The sequence below is a fragment of the Carcharodon carcharias genome, chromosome 16 (assembly GCF_017639515.1).
Source record: "Carcharodon carcharias isolate sCarCar2 chromosome 16, sCarCar2.pri, whole genome shotgun sequence".
NCBI classification, from domain to species: Eukaryota; Metazoa; Chordata; class Chondrichthyes; order Lamniformes; family Lamnidae; genus Carcharodon; species Carcharodon carcharias.
In genome coordinates this window covers 29,057,474-29,076,810 of record NC_054482.1, presented here as the reverse complement: position 1 = coordinate 29,076,810, position 19,337 = coordinate 29,057,474, and the positions used below count along the sequence as shown (strand labels likewise).

The following is a 19,337-nucleotide window of genomic DNA, read 5'->3' as shown; positions in this document are numbered from 1 at the left end:
GCAGTAATAACAGCTTTATGGCAGCAAATTGAATATTACTTTGCTTCAGGATTTACCAGTGAGGCTAGCAAGGTAGGAGGTTAAAATAGGAACATTCTAATAAACTAGCCCTGAGCTGCCAACTTCCCTGTTTTAACTCAAGTATACGATGCTGCTCAGACACTAGCCCCTCAGACTCAGCCTCCACTGCTCTCTGGGAAAGAGAATTCCAAAGACTAATGACCCTCCAAGAGAAAAAAATTCTCCTCATCTCAGTCTTAGATGGCAGGTCCCTTATTTTTAAACCGTTCTAGATACCTCCATGAAGGGAAACATCTTCTCAGCATCTACCCTATCAAGCCTCCTCAGAATCTTACATGTTTCAATACGATCACCTCTCAGTCTTCTAAATTCCAATGGGTATAGGCCCAACCTGCTCAACCTTTCCTCATAAGACAACACCTTCATTTCAGGAAGCAGGCTAGTGAAACTTCTAATGCAAGTATATTTTTCCTGAAGTAGGGAGACCAAGACTGTACATAGTTGTCCAAACAGGTTCTCACCAATGCCCAGTACAGTTGCAGCACGACTTCCCTACTTCAATGAAAGCAAAATACTGCAGATGCTGGAAATCTGAAATAAAAACAGAAAATGCATTTGCTGCTTTTATTCCATCCTTTTACACTCCATCCCCATTGCAATAAAGATCAACATTTAATTTGTCTTCCTAACTTCTTGCTGAACTGCATGTTAGCTTTTTGTGATTCATGTATAAAGGCACTCAGGTCCCTCTATACTGTAGCATTCTGCAGTCTCTCTCCATTTAAATGATACTCCACTTTTCTATCCTTCCTGTCCACGTTATACAGCATCTGCCAATTTTTCTGCTCACTCACTTAACCTATCTATGTCACTTTGTATCCTCCTCACAATTTGCCTTCCTACCTATCTTTGAATCAGCAACAGATTTGGTTACATTGCAATCTTTATCTAAGTCATTAATATAGGCGCAGTCCTGATCCCTGTGGCAGTCCAAGTTGAAAATTACCCATTTATCCGAACTCCCTGTTTCCTGTTAGTTAGCCAACCTTCTATCCATGTTAATATCTCAACCCCAAAACCTTGAGCTCTTATCTTGTGTAGTAGCCTTTTATGTGACACCTGATCACCTACGGTGAAGACAAATACAAAATGCCTTTTGGAAATCCAAAAACACATCTACTGATTCCCCTTTATCCACACTGCTTGTTACATCCTCAAAGAACTCTAATAAATTTGTCAAACACTATTTCCCTTTCACAAAACCATGAAGTCTTTGCTTGATTGTATTATGATTTTCTAAATTCTAGTTCCAGGACATCACTGCAGGGTAGTGTCTGAGGCCCAGCCATCTTCAGCTGCTTCATCAATGACCTTCCTTCCATCATAAGATCAGAAATGGGGATGTTCACTGATGATTGCATAATGTTCAGCACCATTCGTGACTCCTCAGGTACTGAAGCAGTCGATGCCCAAATGCAACAACTCCTGGACAATATCCAGTCTTGGGCTGACAAATGGCAAGTAACTTTCGTGCCACACAAATGCCAAACAATAATCATCTCCAACAAGAGAGAATCTAACCATTGTCCCTTGACATTCAATGGCATTACCACCACTGAATCCCCCACTATCAACATCCTGGGGGTTACCATTGACCAGAAATGGAATTGGACTAGCCATATAAATACTGTGGCTACAAGAGCAGGTTAGGGGCTAGGAATCCTGTGGCGAGTAACTCACCTCGTGACTCCCCAAAGCCTGTCCATCATCTACAAGGCACAAGTCAGGAGTGTGATGGAATGCTCTCCACTTGTTTGGATGGATGCAGCTCCAACACTCAAGAAGCTTTACACCATCCATGAAGAAGCTGCCCACTTGATTGAGACCCCTTCTACAAACATTCACTCCCTCCACCACCAACGAACAGATGCAGCAGTATGTACCATCTACAAGATGCATTGCAGCAACTCACCAAAGCTCCTTAGACAGCACCTTCCAAACCCACGAGTGCTACTATTTAGAAGGACAAGAGCAACAGACAGATGGGAACACCACCGCTTGGAAGTTCCCCTCCAAGTCACTCACCATCCTGACTTGGAATTATATTGCCGTTCCTTCACTGTTGCTGGATGAACATCCTGAAACTCCCTCCCTAACAGCACTGTGGGTGTACCTACATCACATGGACTGCAGAGGTTCAAGGAGGCAGCTCACCACCACCTTCTCAAGGGCAACTAGGGATGGGCAATAAATGCTGGCCTAGCCAGCGAAGCCCATATCCCATGAATGAATGTAAAAAAAAAGCCCTTAATAATGGATTCTAGCATTTTCCGAATGACGGATGTTAGGCTAATTGGTCTACAGTTTCCTGCTTTCTGTCTCTCTCCTTTCTTGAATAGAGTTGCTACATTTTCAGTTTTCCAATCTGCTGGTACCTTTCCAGAATCTAGAGAATTTTGGAAAATTACAACCAGTGCATCCACTGTCTCTGCAGCCAGTTCTTTTAAGACCCTACAATACAGGCCATCAAGTCCAGGGGACTTGTCAGCCATTAGTTTTCCCTGTAATTTTTCTCTAATGGTCGTGACTGTTTTAAGCTCCTCCCTCCCTTTTGCTTTTTCATTTTCCACTATTCTTGGGGTGCTTCTTGTGTTTTCTACTCTGAATACAGATACAAAATACTTGCTCAAAATCTCTACAATTTCCTTGTCTCCCATCATTAATTCCCCAGTCTCACCCCCTAGGGGGCCAATGCTCACTTTAGCTATTCTCTTCCTTTTTATATACCTGTAGAAGCCTTTACTGTCTGTTTTTATATTTCTTGCTAGTTTCCTCTCAAAGTCGAATTTTTGCCTTTTTTTTAGTCTTTTGCTGGTTTATAAAACAAAATCTAATATTCTGGCCTACCACTAATCTTTGTTGCATTGTATTTTTTTTCTCTAAATTTGACACCACCCTTAAGTTTCTTAGATAACCACAGATTGCACATCCTTATTAAAGAGTCCCTCTTTCTCAATGGAATATATCTAAATACCTGCTACACTATTGTTACCATCTTACCTTTTAAACTTTTTCCCAGTTCACTTTAGGCCATTCTCTCTTTGTTTTTTTTTCCTTTATTCTTTCATGGGATGTGGGCATCACTGGTGAGGCCAGCATTTGTTGCCCATTCATAATTGTCCTTGAACTGATTGGTTTGCTAGGCCATTGCAGGGGACAATTAAGAAACAATCACATTGCTGTGGGCCTGGATTCACAGGTAGGCCAGTCCAGGAAAGGATGGCAGATTTCCTAGCCCTAAAGCACATTAGTGAACCAGATGTTTTTTTTTAATGGCAATCGATGGTAGTTGTCATGGTCAGCATGACTGAGACTAGCTTTATATTCCGGATTTATTAACTGAGTTCAAATTCCATTAGCTGTCGTGGTGGGATTTAAACCCATGTCCCCAGATAATTAGCTGGGTCTCTGGATTACTAGTCCAGCGACATTATCACAATGCCACTGTCTCCCCCATACCCTTCATATCCTTGCAATTGCCTTTATTTGAGTTTAAGGCACTAGTTTAAGACCCACATTTCTCATCCTCAAACTGAATTTGAAATTCTGCCATGTTATGATTGATTTACCTAGAGGATCCTTATGAGGTCATTAGTTAATTCTGTTTCATTACACATGACCATATCTCAAATAGCTTGCCTTCTGGGTAATTTCAAAATGGATTATTCTAAGAAACTGTTCTGAATATGCTCTATGAACTCACCTTCCAGGGTTACCTTTGCCAATTTGATTCATCCAATTTATATGAGGATTAATATTTCCCATAATTATTGCAGTACTTTTCTTGTAAGCCCCAATTATTTATTTATTTATACTCCATCCTTTGGTGTAGCTAGTGGGCCTATAAACTAATCCCACCAGTGACTTCCTCCATTTGCTATTTTTTTCTCCACCCAAACTGGTTATACATTGCAATCCTCCAAACCAAAATATTCATCACAACTGTACTGATCCCACCCTTTATTAACAGAGCTACCCCACCTCCTCTTCCTTTCTTCCTATCCTTCTGAAATGTCAAATACTCTTGAATATTCAGGTACCAGTCTTGGTCACCTTGTAACCATGTCTCTGTAATGTTTATCATATCATACTTATTTATTTATATTTGTGCTATCAATTCATTCATTTTGTTACAAATTCTGCACACATTCAAATAAAGAGCTTTGACTATTTTTTCTTACTCTGACCTTATTTGCAGGTGTATTCTTAGGTTTGTACACTTTGTCTCTTCCAGTCACACTCTGGTTAGCTTAGCATTACCTGCACTGTCACACTGCATCGTTACCTTGTCCTTTCTCTTTAACTTTCCAAATCTCTCCCCATGTGAACCCTCCCCCTCACTATTTAGTTTAAGTCCCTCTCTACCACCTTAGTTATACTCTTTGCCAAGACACTGGTCCCAGCATGATTCAGATGAAGACCACCCCAATGGTACAGCTTCCACTTTCTCCAGAACTGTTGCCAGTGCCCCATCAATCAAAACTCATTTCTTTCATACCAAGCTTTGAACAATGCATTCAATGCTCTGATCTTATTTACCTTATGACAACTAGCTTATGGCTCAGGTAGTAATCCAGAAATTATTACCTTTGTGGTTCTGCTTTTTAATTTAGCCCCTAGCTGCTCTTACTTCCTTAGCAGAATCTCTTTCCTAGTCCTATCTATGCTGTTGTTACCCAAGTGGACCACAACAGTTGGATCCTCCCCCTCCCACTGCAAGTCTCTTTCCAGTCCTGAGGAGATTTTCTGAACCCTGGCACCAGGCAGGCAACACAGCCTTCAGAACTCCCTCTTGGCTGCAGAGAACAGTATTGATCCCCCTAACTATACTGTCCCATTATAAAACTACATTGCTTTTTATTCCCCCCACTTGAATGGCCCCTTGCACAGGATGTTGTGGTCAGATTGTTCATCCTCCCTGCGTTCCTGTTCTTATCCACACAAACTGCAAACCTTCTGGACGTGTGCAGGATTGAGGCTCCTCCAGAGCTAAATTCTGGATCTCCATGCCTGCCTCTCTCGCAATCACACACTCTTGTCCCTGACCACAGACCAAATCTGAAATACCCAACCTAAGGTGTGTGATTGCCTACTAGAACAAAGTATCCAGATAATTCTACCTCTCTCTGATACATCACAGCGTCTGAAGCTCGGACTCCAGCTCATCAACTCTGAATCGAAGTTCCTCGTGCTGCAGACACTTACTGCAGGTGTGGTTGCTGTGGATCACACAGGTCTCCAGTTGTTTCCACATACCACAGCTGCAACACACCACCGGCCCTGCCAATTTTATTGTGATTTATTTAACTAATTAGATTTCAAGATTAGAAATATCATTCACCATCTCGACTTGGAAATATATTGCTGTTCCTTCACGGTCGCTGGGTCAAAATTCTGGAATTCCCTCCCTAACAGCACTGTGGGTGTACCTACAGCACAAGGACTGCAGTGGTTCAAGAAGGCAGCCCACCTTCTCAAGGGCAATTAGGGATGGGCAATAAATGCTGGCCTAGCCAGCCAAACCCACATCCAGTAAATGAATAAAAAAAGGACTCCAATAAATTCCCTGCAAATACTGACACATTCACAGGGAGTCCACTGAGCCTACTGAAATACTCCTGGGAAAGTTGCCGCAAATCCTGTCACACTCCCAGATGATCCCTTGCTGACACATTTCTAGGACATGCTCATTATATCATGACATAATTCGACTGTATTCCATGCAAATGATGATACATTGCCGGGGATTCCCTGCAAATAATGGCACAATCCCAAGGAGTCCCTTGCACATTCTGACTCTCATAATCCCTTGTAAATAATAACACAGCTAATCTTCTGTGAATACAGACAAACAGCCCCCTGCATGTGTCAATAGATCACAAGGAATACCTGCAAATACCAACACATCCCTATGGGAATTTACTACAAATACTCCCACATTCCAGGAATTTCCCTGCAAATTATGAAGCACTCCCGGGAAAATCACTTATACTGACTCATTGCCAGGGAGTTTCCCACAAATACTGACACACTCCCAGGGGATGCTCCACACATAATGACACACTCCCAGCGAATCCCTGTAAAGACTGACTCACAGCCAGGGTATCCCTGTAAATACTGACTTACTCCCAGGGAATGCACTGTTAAACACGGACACACTCCCAGGAATCCCAGTCAAATACTAACACACTCCCAGGGAATCCCCTGTAAACACTGACATACTCCCAGGGAATCCCCTTCAAATACTGACACACCCCCAGGGAATCCCCTTCAAATACTGACACACTCCCAAGGAACTCCCTGTAAATACTGATACACTCCCAGGGAATCCCTTGTAAATACTGACAATCTCCTAGGAAACCGCCTGTAAATACTGACACACTCCCAGGGAGTCCCTGTCAAATACCAACACACTCCCAAGGAATCTCATGAAAATACTGACACACTTCCAGGGAATCCTGTCAAATACTGACACACCCCCATGGAATTTCCTGTAATTACTGACACACTCCCAGGGAATCCCCTGTAAACACTGTCACACTCCCAGGGAATCCCCTTCAAATACTGGCACACTCCCAGGGAATCCCTGTCAAATACTGACACACTCCCATGGAATTTCCTGCAATTACTGACACACTCCCAGGGAACCCTCTTCAAATACTGACACACTCCCAGGGAATCCCCTTCAAATATTGGCACACTCCCAGGGAATCCCTGTCAAATACTGACACACTCCCATGTAATTCTCCATAAATACTGACACACTTCCAGGGAAAACCCTGTAAATATTGACACACTCCCAGGGAATCCCCTGCAAATACTGACAGATTCCCACAAAATGCTGTGCTAGCTCTGATATACTCCAAGGGAAGTACCTGGAAATACTGGCAGACTCCCAGGGAATCATATGCTACCGCTGACACTCTCCTAGTCAATGTCTTGCCAATACTAACACACTCTGAGGAAATGTGATACTATAAAGTACTCCACAGAACTCCCTGTAAGGACCGACGCATTCCCTTGGGATCCCTTACAAACATTGATACGCAGCCTTGGAATTCCCTGGAAATAATCCACATTCTGTGGAATCGCTTACAAAACCAACAACAACTTGTATTGATATAGTGCCTTTGACAGAACAAAACATCCCAAAGTGCTTCGGAGGAGCCTTAATAAACAAAATATGATACTGACCTACATAAGATCTATTAGGTCAGATGACCAAAAGCTTCTCAAAGAGTTAGGTTTTAAGGAGTGTCTTAAAGGAGGAGAGAGAGGTTTAAAGAGATGGAGAGGGACAGGGAATTCCAGAGCTTGGGGCCTTGGCAACTAAGACATGGCCTCCAATGGTCAATCAATCAACGTCGGGAATACTCAAGAGGCCGGAATTAGAGGAGTACAGATATCTCGGAGGGTAGTGGGACTGGTGGAGATTCAAGAGATATGGAGGGCAAAGGCCATGGACCGATTTGAAAACAAGAATGAGAATTTTAAATTTGAGATGTTACTTCAGCAGGAGCCAGTGTAGGTCAGTGAGCACCGGGGTGATGGGTTAATGGGACCAAGTTAGGACATGGGCAGCAGGTTTTGGACAGCCTCAAGTTTAGATAGGGTAGAATGTGGGAGGGTGACCAGGAACACATTGGGATAGTCAAGTTTGGAGGTAATAAAGGCATGGATAAGGGTTTCAGCAGCAGTAATAAAGGCATGGATAAGGGTTTCAGCAGCAATAATAAAGGCATGGATAAGGGTTTCAGCAGCAGTAATAAAGGCATGGATAAGGGTTTCAGCAGCAGTAATAAAGGCATGGATAAGGGTTTCAGCAGCAGTAATAAAGGCATGGATAAGGGTTTCAGCAGCAGTAATAAAGGCATGGATAAGGGTTTCAGCAGCAGTAATAAAGGCATGGTTAAGGGTTTCAGCAGCAGTAATAAAGGCATGGATAAGGGTTTCAGCAGCAGTAAAAAAGGCATGGATAAGGGTTTCAGCAGCAGTAATAAAGGCATGGATAAGGGTTTCAGCAGCAGTAATAAAGGCATGGATAAGGGTTTCAGCAGCAGATGAGCTGAGGCAGGGGTGGAGATAGGCAATGCTATGGAGATAGAAATACAAGCCTTGGTGATGGAGTGGATATAGGGTTAGAGACTGAGAATTCTGCAGTGAGTAACTCACCGCTTAACTCCCCAAAGCCCGCCCACCATCTACAAGGCACAAGTCAGGAGCGTGACAGAATATTCTCCACTTGCCTGGATGAGTGCAGCTCCCACAACACTAAAGGGGTGTGACACTATCCAGGACAAAGCAGTCCACTTGATTGGCACCCCATCCACAAACATTTGTTCCATCCAGCACCGATGTACAGTGGCAGTAGTGTGTGCCATTTACAAGATGCACTACAGGAATTCACCAAGGCTCGTTAGACAGCACCTTCTAAACCCACGACCATTGCCATCTAGAAGGACAAGGGTAGCAGATAGATGGGAACACCACCACCTGGAAGTTCCCCTCCAAGTCACTCACCATCCTGACTTGGAAATATCTCACCGTTCCTTCACTGTCACGGGGTCAAAATCCTGGAACTCCCTCCCTAACAGCACTCTGGGTGTACCTGCATCACATGGACTGCAGCGGTTCAAGAAGGCAGCTCACCACCACCTTCTCAAGGGCAACTAGGGATGGGCAATAAATACTGACCCAGCCAGCGAATCCCACATCCCGTGAATGAATAAAAAGAACTACATGAAAGACACTATGTCAATGCAAATTGTTGCTGAGGCGATGGTTAGGTTTGTTCCTTTCTGAGTTTAAATTGGGACCCTGGATTACCACATCCTGGAATTTCCAATACCAACACTACCCAGCTACCCACCACCCCCACCCCCCCCACCCCCACCAGGGACCCCAAATCCTCAGAACATTAGATCCAGGGTCCAAAAGCAATCTCACACATTGTAGCATTGTATAGCCCCTTTTCCTGTCAAGCCATTCTGACATAAAAAACACATGGGGGGGGGGGGAGGGGGGGAAGAAGGGAAAAAAGAGTCAACCCTGACGTCATCGCTTTATCAGGCTCTCTCTGACGTCAGAGGGGCGTGTCCTCATTGTCTGTCAATCAGTGGGGGGCGGGGCGAGGAGGGAGGAGGAGGCGGTGCCAAGGTTGCTGTCAGTTTCAAAGAGCGAGCAAGGAGCAAAGCAAAATAACAAAAGGCTGAGGGAAGGAGTTAGCTGGAAGCTCAGCACCGGGGCTAGGCTGGGCTGGCTGAGAGGAGGGAGCCAGCATCACTACTGACACCCTTGGTAGCAACAACAAACCCTCAAAGATACACAGAGATAGAGGGAGAGATACTTCTGTACAACTGTTTTCCCTTAACCCTCTCTCTCTCTCTCTCTCTCTTGCTGGCTGCTTCCACCCAGGGGAGTTGGACTTGATTTCTCTGCACCTTGGCTTCCTTTCCCTTGGAGGGTGGGGGGGTGGGGGGGGGGGGGGTTATTTTTCGCACCATCCTCTTTCTTTTAAAAATTTAAATCTTTTTTTTGAGTGTCGGGGGATCAACAAGAGCAAGAGGAGGAGGAGAGCGCCTTTCTGAGCATCTGAGCAAGGGAATCAGAGAGCGACACTCTCACTCACACACAGAAGAATTGGACTGTGAGCACAAGGTTTTGGTAGGGGGCATTCGGACTCTCTTTCTTTGGCCAGTTGTCTGCCCTCCCCACCCCCCTCCTCCTCCTCCCCTCCCCACTCCTCCTGCTGCAAAAGGGTTCAAGAGGTGAAGTGGGGGGAGTGGGGAGAGGAAGGGGGGGGTGGGTGGGTGGATGGTTGGTTGGGGGGGGGCGGTGGGGGGGAAGGGCTGTTTGATCCTCCGGGCTGGCTGTACCGGGCCCCGGCTCTAGTCTAAAGGAGGTTCGGCAGAAGAGCCAGAGCAGACAGAGAGAGAGAGCGGAAGGAATCAAGGTGCCGAGATGGAAGAGCAGTCCAGACTCCGCCATCCCCACGCCGGGGTCAGCATCCCGGGGCTGGCCCCGCACATGCAGCCGGACAGCGGGGGAGAGGCTGAGGGCAGCAAACAGGACATCGGAGACATCTTACAGCAAATAATGACCATCACTGACCAGAGCCTGGATGAAGCTCAGGCACGGTGAGTGGGGGGGTGGGGGGGGAGAGAGAGAGAGAGAGAAAGCAGCTTTGTGTGTGTGTGTGTGTGTGTGTGTGTGTATGAGAGACTTACAATTAATGCACACATAATTTTAATATGTGACCACACGCCATCCACCCACTCTTAAAATAAACTCCAATTGAAATATCTATGAGGCTGTAAATGATTATTGTCAATTTGCAATTGCAGGAAACACGCTCTGAATTGTCACAGAATGAAGCCAGCCCTCTTCAATGTGCTTTGTGAGATTAAGGAGAAAACAGGTCAGGGAAGTGTTTTTTTTTCCAAACATTCCTACTCTCGGAGTTACCTACCCACTGGCTGTTTGTTTATTTTGTGTGTGTGTGTGTGTGTGTTATTTCAGGCAGTCAGCCACCTTTGGCTGTAACTGGGCACTAACTGATCTCCATGGGACTCTTGAACACATTTAGTGAGGGTTGGAGACGGCGTGTTGTTACAGCCGAGGCTCAGACAGATGCCGGGTCAAATCGCCGAGCTTTGAATGTGGGAAGGAAACAAAAGTTTTTTTTTCACAGGAAAAAGGAGTTTGAGCAGGAGGGGGCTGATTGGGAATAGAGCTGCTGGCAATCAGAAATTAATTTGAAGGTTTCAGAGAAAAAAAATACATCATGTGGAATTAATATAGATACAAACTTTTAAGGGTTAATTAAAAAGTTCCAAACGCTCCATCGTTTAACCATGAGTATTGTTGCTTTATTGATAACTTGTCTCTGCACTGGTGACTGAGTGTTGGTTACCGATTGTTTCAGTGTGGACAGACCTCTGCTTAATGTCTCGGAATCTAATCGGTTAAAGGGGAAAGTGCCTGTTTCTTGCGATTTCTTTTAAAATAACAAGCCGAAGGTGTTCCCAGTGAGTGGATCTGCAATTCGCTCGGGTTTGATTTTGAACATTGTTCGCTGGAGATTTTTTTCTTAAGATATGAAATGCTTTTAATTAAAGTGAGAGAGAGTGATTCACAGGGGCAGAAGCAAACAGATGTAACAGTGTGTTTCAATATTGTTAGTAGAGGAGCTGGGGGGTGGGTGGGGGGTGTTGTGTGTAGGGATAGAGGAACGACCAAAGTCCCCCCCTTTGAGCGGGTGCAAACCGGGAATCTGGTCAAGTTCCAACCTCTGCTTCTGTGCAAAATGGTGATTGGTTTTTTTTGCTTTACACACACATGTTATGTCTGTGTATGTGCTGTGTGCGGGTGTGCAACATACATTTTTAAAGATGCAAATCCTACTTTATATCTATAACGTGTTTTATGTGATGTGTGAAATAATATAGGAAGAATGATCAATTTCTAATATCACACCCGGAAGATCCTAAAATGTCAGTTTATTGAATATTCTTAGTCCAGTGCGGCTAACCCAACGCAATGATCAGTAAACTGCACGGGTAGAATTCTTACATATAATCTATCTATCTATGTAATCTATCTATCTATCTATCTCTCTGTCTCTCTATCTCATCTCTCTCTATCTCATCTCTGTCTCTCTTTCTCTGCGCTCTATCTCCATCTCTCACCTGTTCTTTCTATGTATTCTATCTCCCTTTTTATCTCTCGATCTCATCTCTGCCTCTTTCTATCTCTGCTCTCTATCTCCATCTCTCACTCTCTCTTCCTCTCTCTCTATCTCTCTATATATATTTTTTTAAACACACAGGAAGAATCCAAGGTAATGACACTCTCCGGATTCTGCTGGTGCTCAAACGGTTCAGAAATGTTGTTCTTGCCTCTCGCGATTTGTGTGCCCCCCTTGCTGCCTGGGAATGGGGAGTTCTTTTCAATCAGCTTTATACAGCTTGGGGCTCCAATCTAAACATGCAGGCTGCACAGAGTAGGTTGGTAAGCATTCAAGCTGAGAATAGAGAGAGAGGTGAGCGGTCGTATCTTGATTTGGGACTGAGTGTCCCCCACCTGAAGTGTTGATCTATCTGTTCTGCTGTCAGCTGCTGACAGAGCTGCTCTATTTTACAGACACATTCTCATTGGTTTTTTAAAATGTCACCTTTCTACTGTAACTATGTTTGTCTTTTTTTGCCTCTTTGTTATCGTATATCAGAAAGCCTGATTCACAGTAATCACAGTCAGTCACCTTGATCATGAGATGTTGAGATTCTCAAAGTTTATTTATTTGGGGGTAATCTACCCACCTACTGACCGACCAACTGACCTATTTATGTCTGTCTGTCTGTTTATCTATCTTTCTGTCTACCTACTTAATTCCCTCCTTCCCTTCCTCTCTCTCTCTCTTCCGTTATCTCTCTTCATCTCAATCTTTCTCTCTCTATCTTTCTCTCTTTCCACTCTCTCTCTCTCTCTCTATATATATATATGATATATATATGTATGTATGTTTATAAATGTGTGTGTTTCGACAGAGAATCGCTCCATCTCCTTACTTTATTTCCAATATGGTGTGGCTTTGGGATGAGGTTCTATCGTTTGAATGTCACAGGGCATGTTTTTGCTTTTTCTGATGGTGATTGTTTTCATTACCTGGTTGACTAGAATGGGATGAGTATTTGATGGTGCTGCCTTATTACTGCCTCTGAATCAAAGAGGAGTAAAATCAGCTGAGCTCCCACTCGAGGGGCCGAATGGCCCAATTCTATTCCCATACGTGCTCATGTTCATTGCTTAGGAACCCCCTCCCCACCTGTGGGCTACAAAAGTGCCCATGAATGGCTGGGTGACAAGGGGAGCACCTCATGTTCAAATATCTGACTAGGGGACCAGTCATTCCAGGTTGTCTGGAGGGTTGCAGGTGCCTGTGAAGTCATAGCCAAAACACATGGAATCAGTACCGGGGAAGAGGTGAGTGTAAGAGGGAGAAAATGGGATGGTAGGAAGCCAGATTGGTTTGATGGCTGCTGTACCACTTGCTGAACAATGTAATGAAAGGAGTATGCAGAGCAGAACAACTGCCTCTGTCAACCTCCTCCAATGACTTTGCCCGAGCCTCCAGGCCACTAATATCTTTCTACCTGTGCCTTGCTAGTTTGAATCATTGTTCAATTTTTAATAGATTAAATAAATTAGCTTTGCCCAAATAATTACAGCCCTTGCCCGGCTCTGCTCATTGTCAACCCATTAAACTCACTTCAGGTTTTAAAAGCTGCAGCTAGGACATTAAACTGAGGGCCCTGTCTGACTGTTCAAGGTGAATGGTAAGGATTCCTGGGCTCCATGAGGAGAAGGACAAGGGAGCTCTCTCTCCTGGTGCACCAGAATGCATCCCTCCCTCAAGCAACTCCACCGAAAATGCTCTAAACAACCAGGTTCGTGGGAGCTTGCTGTGCACAAAAAATATCTGCTGTGTCTGCCGACAAAACAGCCCCTGGAATTCATCAATTCTTCAGTCGGCGAGGTGCGTTTGACAGCATGTCACATTGCTGCCGAAGTGTCTGTCTGACTATATTCATTCATACTTTTCTTGCAACATAAGGTAGAATTCCACTCACACTGCAGGATGTATTCAAACTGGTGCTGCTCTCCTTTGAAGACCTATGGAAAGAGGAAGAAATAACTTGCATTGATATAGTGCCTTCAGGACATCCCAAAGCGCTTTACAACCGATGAGGCTTTCCCTTTGAAGTGTAGTCACTGTTTTCATATACAGAAATGCAGCACCCAATTTGTGCACAGCAAGCTCCCACAAACAGAAGTGTGATAGCGACCAAATAATCTGGTTTTTTTTGAGATGTTGGCTGAGGAATAAATGTTGGCCAGGCCATTGAGGAGAAGGTCCCAGCTCTCCTTCGAATAGTGCTGTGAGACTTTTTGCTGAGAAGGCAGGCAGAGCCTTGGTTTAGTGTCTCATCTGAAAGAAGGCACCATCAACAGTGCAGCACTCCCTCAGTACTGCACTGGTGAGTGTCAGCCTGGAGTGAGATATGAGCCAACAATGTTCTGACCCTGAGGGAACTGTGCCACAGCTGGAAGTCCTACATGGAGGGTGGAATATATGTATTCACCTCCTGCCCCCAGAAATCTGTTTGACAATGTCCACCTATTAGCTGCTACTCCATTGCATGATATATATGGTGCCACAGAGGCAATCCACCTCCATAATCAGCTCAAATGCTCAAAAAGATCACCAGCTGGTTCATTTCATCAACTGGAAATGGAGCAGAAATCAGCGACGTGGGTTTCAGATGGTTTGAAGAAGGGTTGGCATGGGGGTTTGGGGGGTGTAGCTGAATGCTAGGGACAGTTGACCCTGGCTGGGAGGGGGCTCAGATGCCACTTTTATCCTCCTACTCGGGGTGTTGAGGTGAGGGTGTCATCAGCTTCCTCACCCTCCCCACTCCTCACTTAATCGTACGGTTGGAAGTGACAAAAGCTGGCTCACTATTGGAGTCTGAAGTGATTCCAGATTCTGACACTTAAACAATGGTGTTCACTCTCTTGATTCTCTCACTCCTGTTCCCTCTTTCTCTCATGTGTTCCTCATTATTCTTACCCTCATTTTGAATAGCCCTCTCTATCCCACTTTCTGTACCTGACATTGTTGCCTGTGCTCCCTTACTCTTTCTCTTCTTTATATTTTTCTTCCTGTTTCTCTTTCTCTGTCTCACGCTGTCTCTCTTACTGTCTTCTTTGTATGTATGTGTATTCACCTCTTTATTTGCCTGTGTACTGTCCTTTATCTCTCTCCCTGCCACCCTACATCCACCCCCCAATTCCACACATCTCTCTAGCCGAGAATTCTGTGCCATCTAATTTGCCTCTACTGATGACTCGTACCTGAATCTGCAGGTTAAATGACATCCTATTTCATCATTAAACAGCACAAACTCCAATTATTTTCTGTAGGACTAATTGACAATTGCTTTTTGTATGAAATTTGATTGCAACTCACAGTTCTCTTGTTTTCGTTCAAAATACCTCATCGTTGGGACATACTTCACTGTAAAAGGGAACACACACACACACACACACACACACACACAAATGCACACACACACAAACACACAAAACAGCTGGGTGGGAAATAATTGGACCCCAGTGTCCTTAAGGGACAATTCTGTTTGTTCAGTTCTTTGATGAATGACACCTAATACGCGCGGAGATTTTTAATGAGATGAGACTGTGATGTTTCGAAGACAGTAAATACAGTGAGATACCAGATAAGAGTCCAGCATCTGCACAGGATACAACTGTGATTAAAAGTGACGGGTGATTGTATCAGTCCTGTGCTGCGATCATAGTCTCTGTGATACTGGGAGAATTCCCAAGCAACAGAAATAAATGGGTCAAATGGCGACGCAGAACTCTATTCAAAAACAATGTAAATTTGAAATACCCTGAGCACTAAATTAGCGCAACAATTGGCACATTGGCTAATGTACTCTTTAGGCTGCGGATGTATTCGCAGTGTCTTGCATAGTGGGTGGTGAATAAGCTATGTCTCTGCGACTGATACTTTACAGGCTGTACATTTGGATTATACCATGGGTATAGATGGTGTGTAAGCTTCATATATAAACTGTGGCTCAGATATATACAAACCATATAAATTCCCTGTATTATTATTATTATTTTTGTTTTGGACTTCCAGCATCCGCAGTTTTTTGCTTTTATCTAAGTTCCCTGTGTATTCACAATGATCTCAGGTAGGCTGCATATATAGAGTGTATTTTCTATAGGCTGCATATCTAGAGTGTGTCAGGGGCACAGGTCAATGATAAGCTGCAGATATAGACTGTGTGCCAAGTATGGGTGGAGTAGAACCTGCATATACAGATGTGTGCAGGTCAAATATAAGCTACACGTACAGTGTGTCTCAGGTACATGTTGATTATAAGCTGCATATACAGACTGTGCCTCATGTACAGGTTGTATATAAATTGCATGCACAGACTGTGCCTTATGAACATGCCATAAATAAGCCTCATATACAGACTTTGCCTCATATACAGGTCATACATAAGCCGCATATTCAGACTGTACCTCATGAACATAGTGTCTATAAGCTGCATATACACACTGTGCCCCGTGTACACCTTGATTATAAGCTGCATCCACAGACTGTACCTCATCACCAAGATTTTAAGCTACATATACAGACTGTGCTTTGAATACAGGATTGTATATAAGCTGCATGTACAGACTGTGCCTCGTGTACACCTTTATTATAAGCTGCATATACAGGCCATACCTTGTGCACAGATTGTATATAAGCTGAGTATACAGACTGTGCCTCATATACAGGTTGTATATAAGCTGCCTATACAGATTGTGCCTTGCATACAGCTTGTATATAAGCTGCATATACAGATTGTGCCTCATGTACAGGTTGTATATAAGCTGTATATACAGACTGTGTCTTGCATACAGGTTGATTATACGCTGCATATACATTTGTGCCTCATGTCTAGGTTGATTATAAGCTGCATGAAGAGACTGTCTCATCTACAGGTTGAATATAAGCTGCATACACAGACTCTGCCTTGTGTACACCTTGATTGTAAGCTGCATATACAGGCTGTGCTTCATGTACAGATCATATACAAGCTGTATATACAGACTGTGTCTCATGTACAGGTTGCATATAAGCTGCAAATACAATGGCTGTGCTTCATATACAGGCTGATTATAAGCTGCATATATAGACCGTGCCTTGTGTACAGGTCGTTTTTAAACTGCATATACAGACTGTGCCTTGTGTACCGGTTGTATATAAGCTGCGTATGCAGACTGTGCCTCATGTGCAGGTTGTATATAAACTGCATATACAGACTGTGCCTCATGTGCAGGTCGTATATAAGCTGCATATACAGACTGTGCCTCATGTGCAGGTTGTATATACGCTGCACATACAGATTGTGTCTCACGAACAGGATTTATGTAAGCTGCATATACAGACTGCCTCGTGTCCAAGTTGATTATAAGGTTGAAACTACACACAGGTTGCTCGTTGAGTGATTTCCCACCCCCCCCCCATTTCCATAGGGTCAGGCAAATCATAAGAAGTCAGTTTGAAAGGAACCTTGCTGCCTGGGATGGTTTATGGTTAGGAGGCAATAGCAGGGTGCTCATTCATACCTGTAGGTTGTGGGCTCAGCACTGCACCAGGAGTCGATCACTGTTACAGTGTAGGAAACACTGAAGAATGAACAGTCTGAGTTGGCATCTGTTTTACAGGTAGAACTAGGCTCACAATGTACTGTCGCATAGGTGGTGGAGTTCAGTGCTGTCACCGCCTAGTGCCATCCAGAGAGGGAGGTGACTCTGGGGAGGGTCTGACCGTTGGGCTGAGGTTCTCTGGAGTCCAGCCTTCCCTATCAGTTCTACTGCCTCTTGAACCTGCATGACATATCCAAGTAAACACTTGCTGCTCAGTCTGTAGCTTTGGTGTTACTGATCTGTCCTAGTATTAGCTTGTCCAAGTCACGGCCCATGGGCTGTATCGCAGCCGCCGAGGCCTCGGGACTTCGGCCCGACAAACACTTGTTGGACGTTCAACTGACTGATATTTGAAAAATGCTGTAAAGCGGCTCAGCCAATCACAGGCTGGTCCCTCCCGGCATTCGCTGCTGATAGGCCCACGGCCCCCGGGGCCCAGGGCGAGGCAGAGCGGAGTCTGACTGAGTGAGTGGAGACTGAAAGAGTGAGGGGGAGAGGGAGAGAGAATAGGGGAGGGGAGGGGGGAGAGAGTGTGGGGGGTAGATGAGAGAGAATGTGGAGGTGGGGGGGGGAGAGTGTGGGGGGAGATGAGAGAGAATGTGGAGGTGGTGGGGGACGGGGGGGAGAGAGTGTGGGGGTGTAGATGAGAGAGAATGTGGAGGTGGTGGGGGACGGGGGGGAGAGAGTGTGGGGGGGTAGATGAGAGAGAATGTGGAGGTGGTGGGGGACGGGGGGGAGAGAGTGTGGGGGGGTAGATGAGAGAGAATGTGGAGGTGGTGGGGGACGGGGGGGAGAGTGTTGGGGGGGAGATGAGAGAGAATGTGGAGGTGGTGGGGGGGAGGGGGAGAGAGTGAGGGGGAGATGAGAGAGAGAGAGAATGTGGAGGTGGTGGGGGATGGGGGGAGAGTGTGTGGGGGGGAGATGAGAGAGAATGTGGAGGTGGTGGGGGACAGGGGGAGAGAATGTTGGGGGGAGATGAGAGAATGTGGAGGTGGTGGGGGACAGGAGGAGAGAGTGTTGGGGGGGAGATGAGAGAGAATGTGGAGGTGGTGGGGGATGGGGGGAGAGAGTGTTGGTGGGGAGATGAGAGAGAATGTGGAGGTGGTGGGGACAGGGGGAGAGAGAGTTGGGGGAGATAAGAGTGTGGAGGGTAGAGAAATTGTGTGATGGGGAGAGAGAGTGTGTGTGGGAGGGGAGTGATAGTGAAAGAGAGAGAGGGAGAGTGACTGGAAGAGAGGGACAGTGAGTGTGAGGGGGGAGAGTGTGTGCATAAGACCTTCACACCCCAAGTGTCAGGGTTCTCATTCTCCCTCACCACCCCCCACCACCCCACCCCCGACACACCAACATGCACTCTCATCCACTCTCACAGTGGATGTGTGAGTGAGTGAGCGCCCTGAGACTGGGAGCGAGCCAGACATACACACACTGTCCCTATCACACTCTAATACTCACCTTTATTACTCTTTTTATCAAATCGTTGCTTTGATATATTTTTTTTAATTTTTGCTCAGCAAGTTGTTTCCATTCATACCTCATTCTTTTTTTGAAATTCAAGTTTAATGTTGTGCCAAACTTTATCTTTCTGAAATTTACTCATCGGACCCCTTGGAGTGTGAGAGAAATTTTGGGGGACAGAGGGAGAGAGTGTGAGATGAGAGAGAGAGAGAGTGAGGGGCAGAGATGAAGTGGCTGGACAAGCCTGATGTAGTATGTTACAGTAACTTCACGTATGATTGATGTACCGTAAATAGGGTCATGTTACGTTACAATGACTGGCCCGGTATTATACATTTACAGTATATTAGGAGTGGGTTATATTCCAGTAACCTGCCCAGTATTATTGATATATACTATAATGGGGACATGTTATGTTACAATAACTGACTCAGTATTAATGATTTTTTCGCCTATCTCCAGAGCAAAATGTGAGGTTGCTAATTCTGCGCGATTGAATAAAA

At 45.0% G+C, this 19,337-nt stretch overlaps 1 protein-coding gene across 5 annotated transcripts in view; it reads left to right on the top strand.

Moving 5' to 3' along the window:
- The first annotated feature begins 9,932 nt into the window (after positions 1–9,932).
- The window catches only part of LOC121289177 (pre-B-cell leukemia transcription factor 1-like), a 549,225-nt gene continuing 539,820 nt past the window's right edge, over positions 9,933–19,337 (top strand). For all 5 annotated transcript variants that reach the window (XM_041208358.1, XM_041208357.1, XM_041208356.1 and 2 more), the window contains exons 1-2: positions 9,933–10,217; positions 10,425–10,498. In XM_041208358.1, the coding sequence (XP_041064292.1) occupies positions 10,042–10,217; positions 10,425–10,498 (250 nt within the window). In that variant the 5' untranslated portion in view covers positions 9,933–10,041. The remainder of the gene's footprint in view (positions 10,218–10,424; positions 10,499–19,337) is intronic.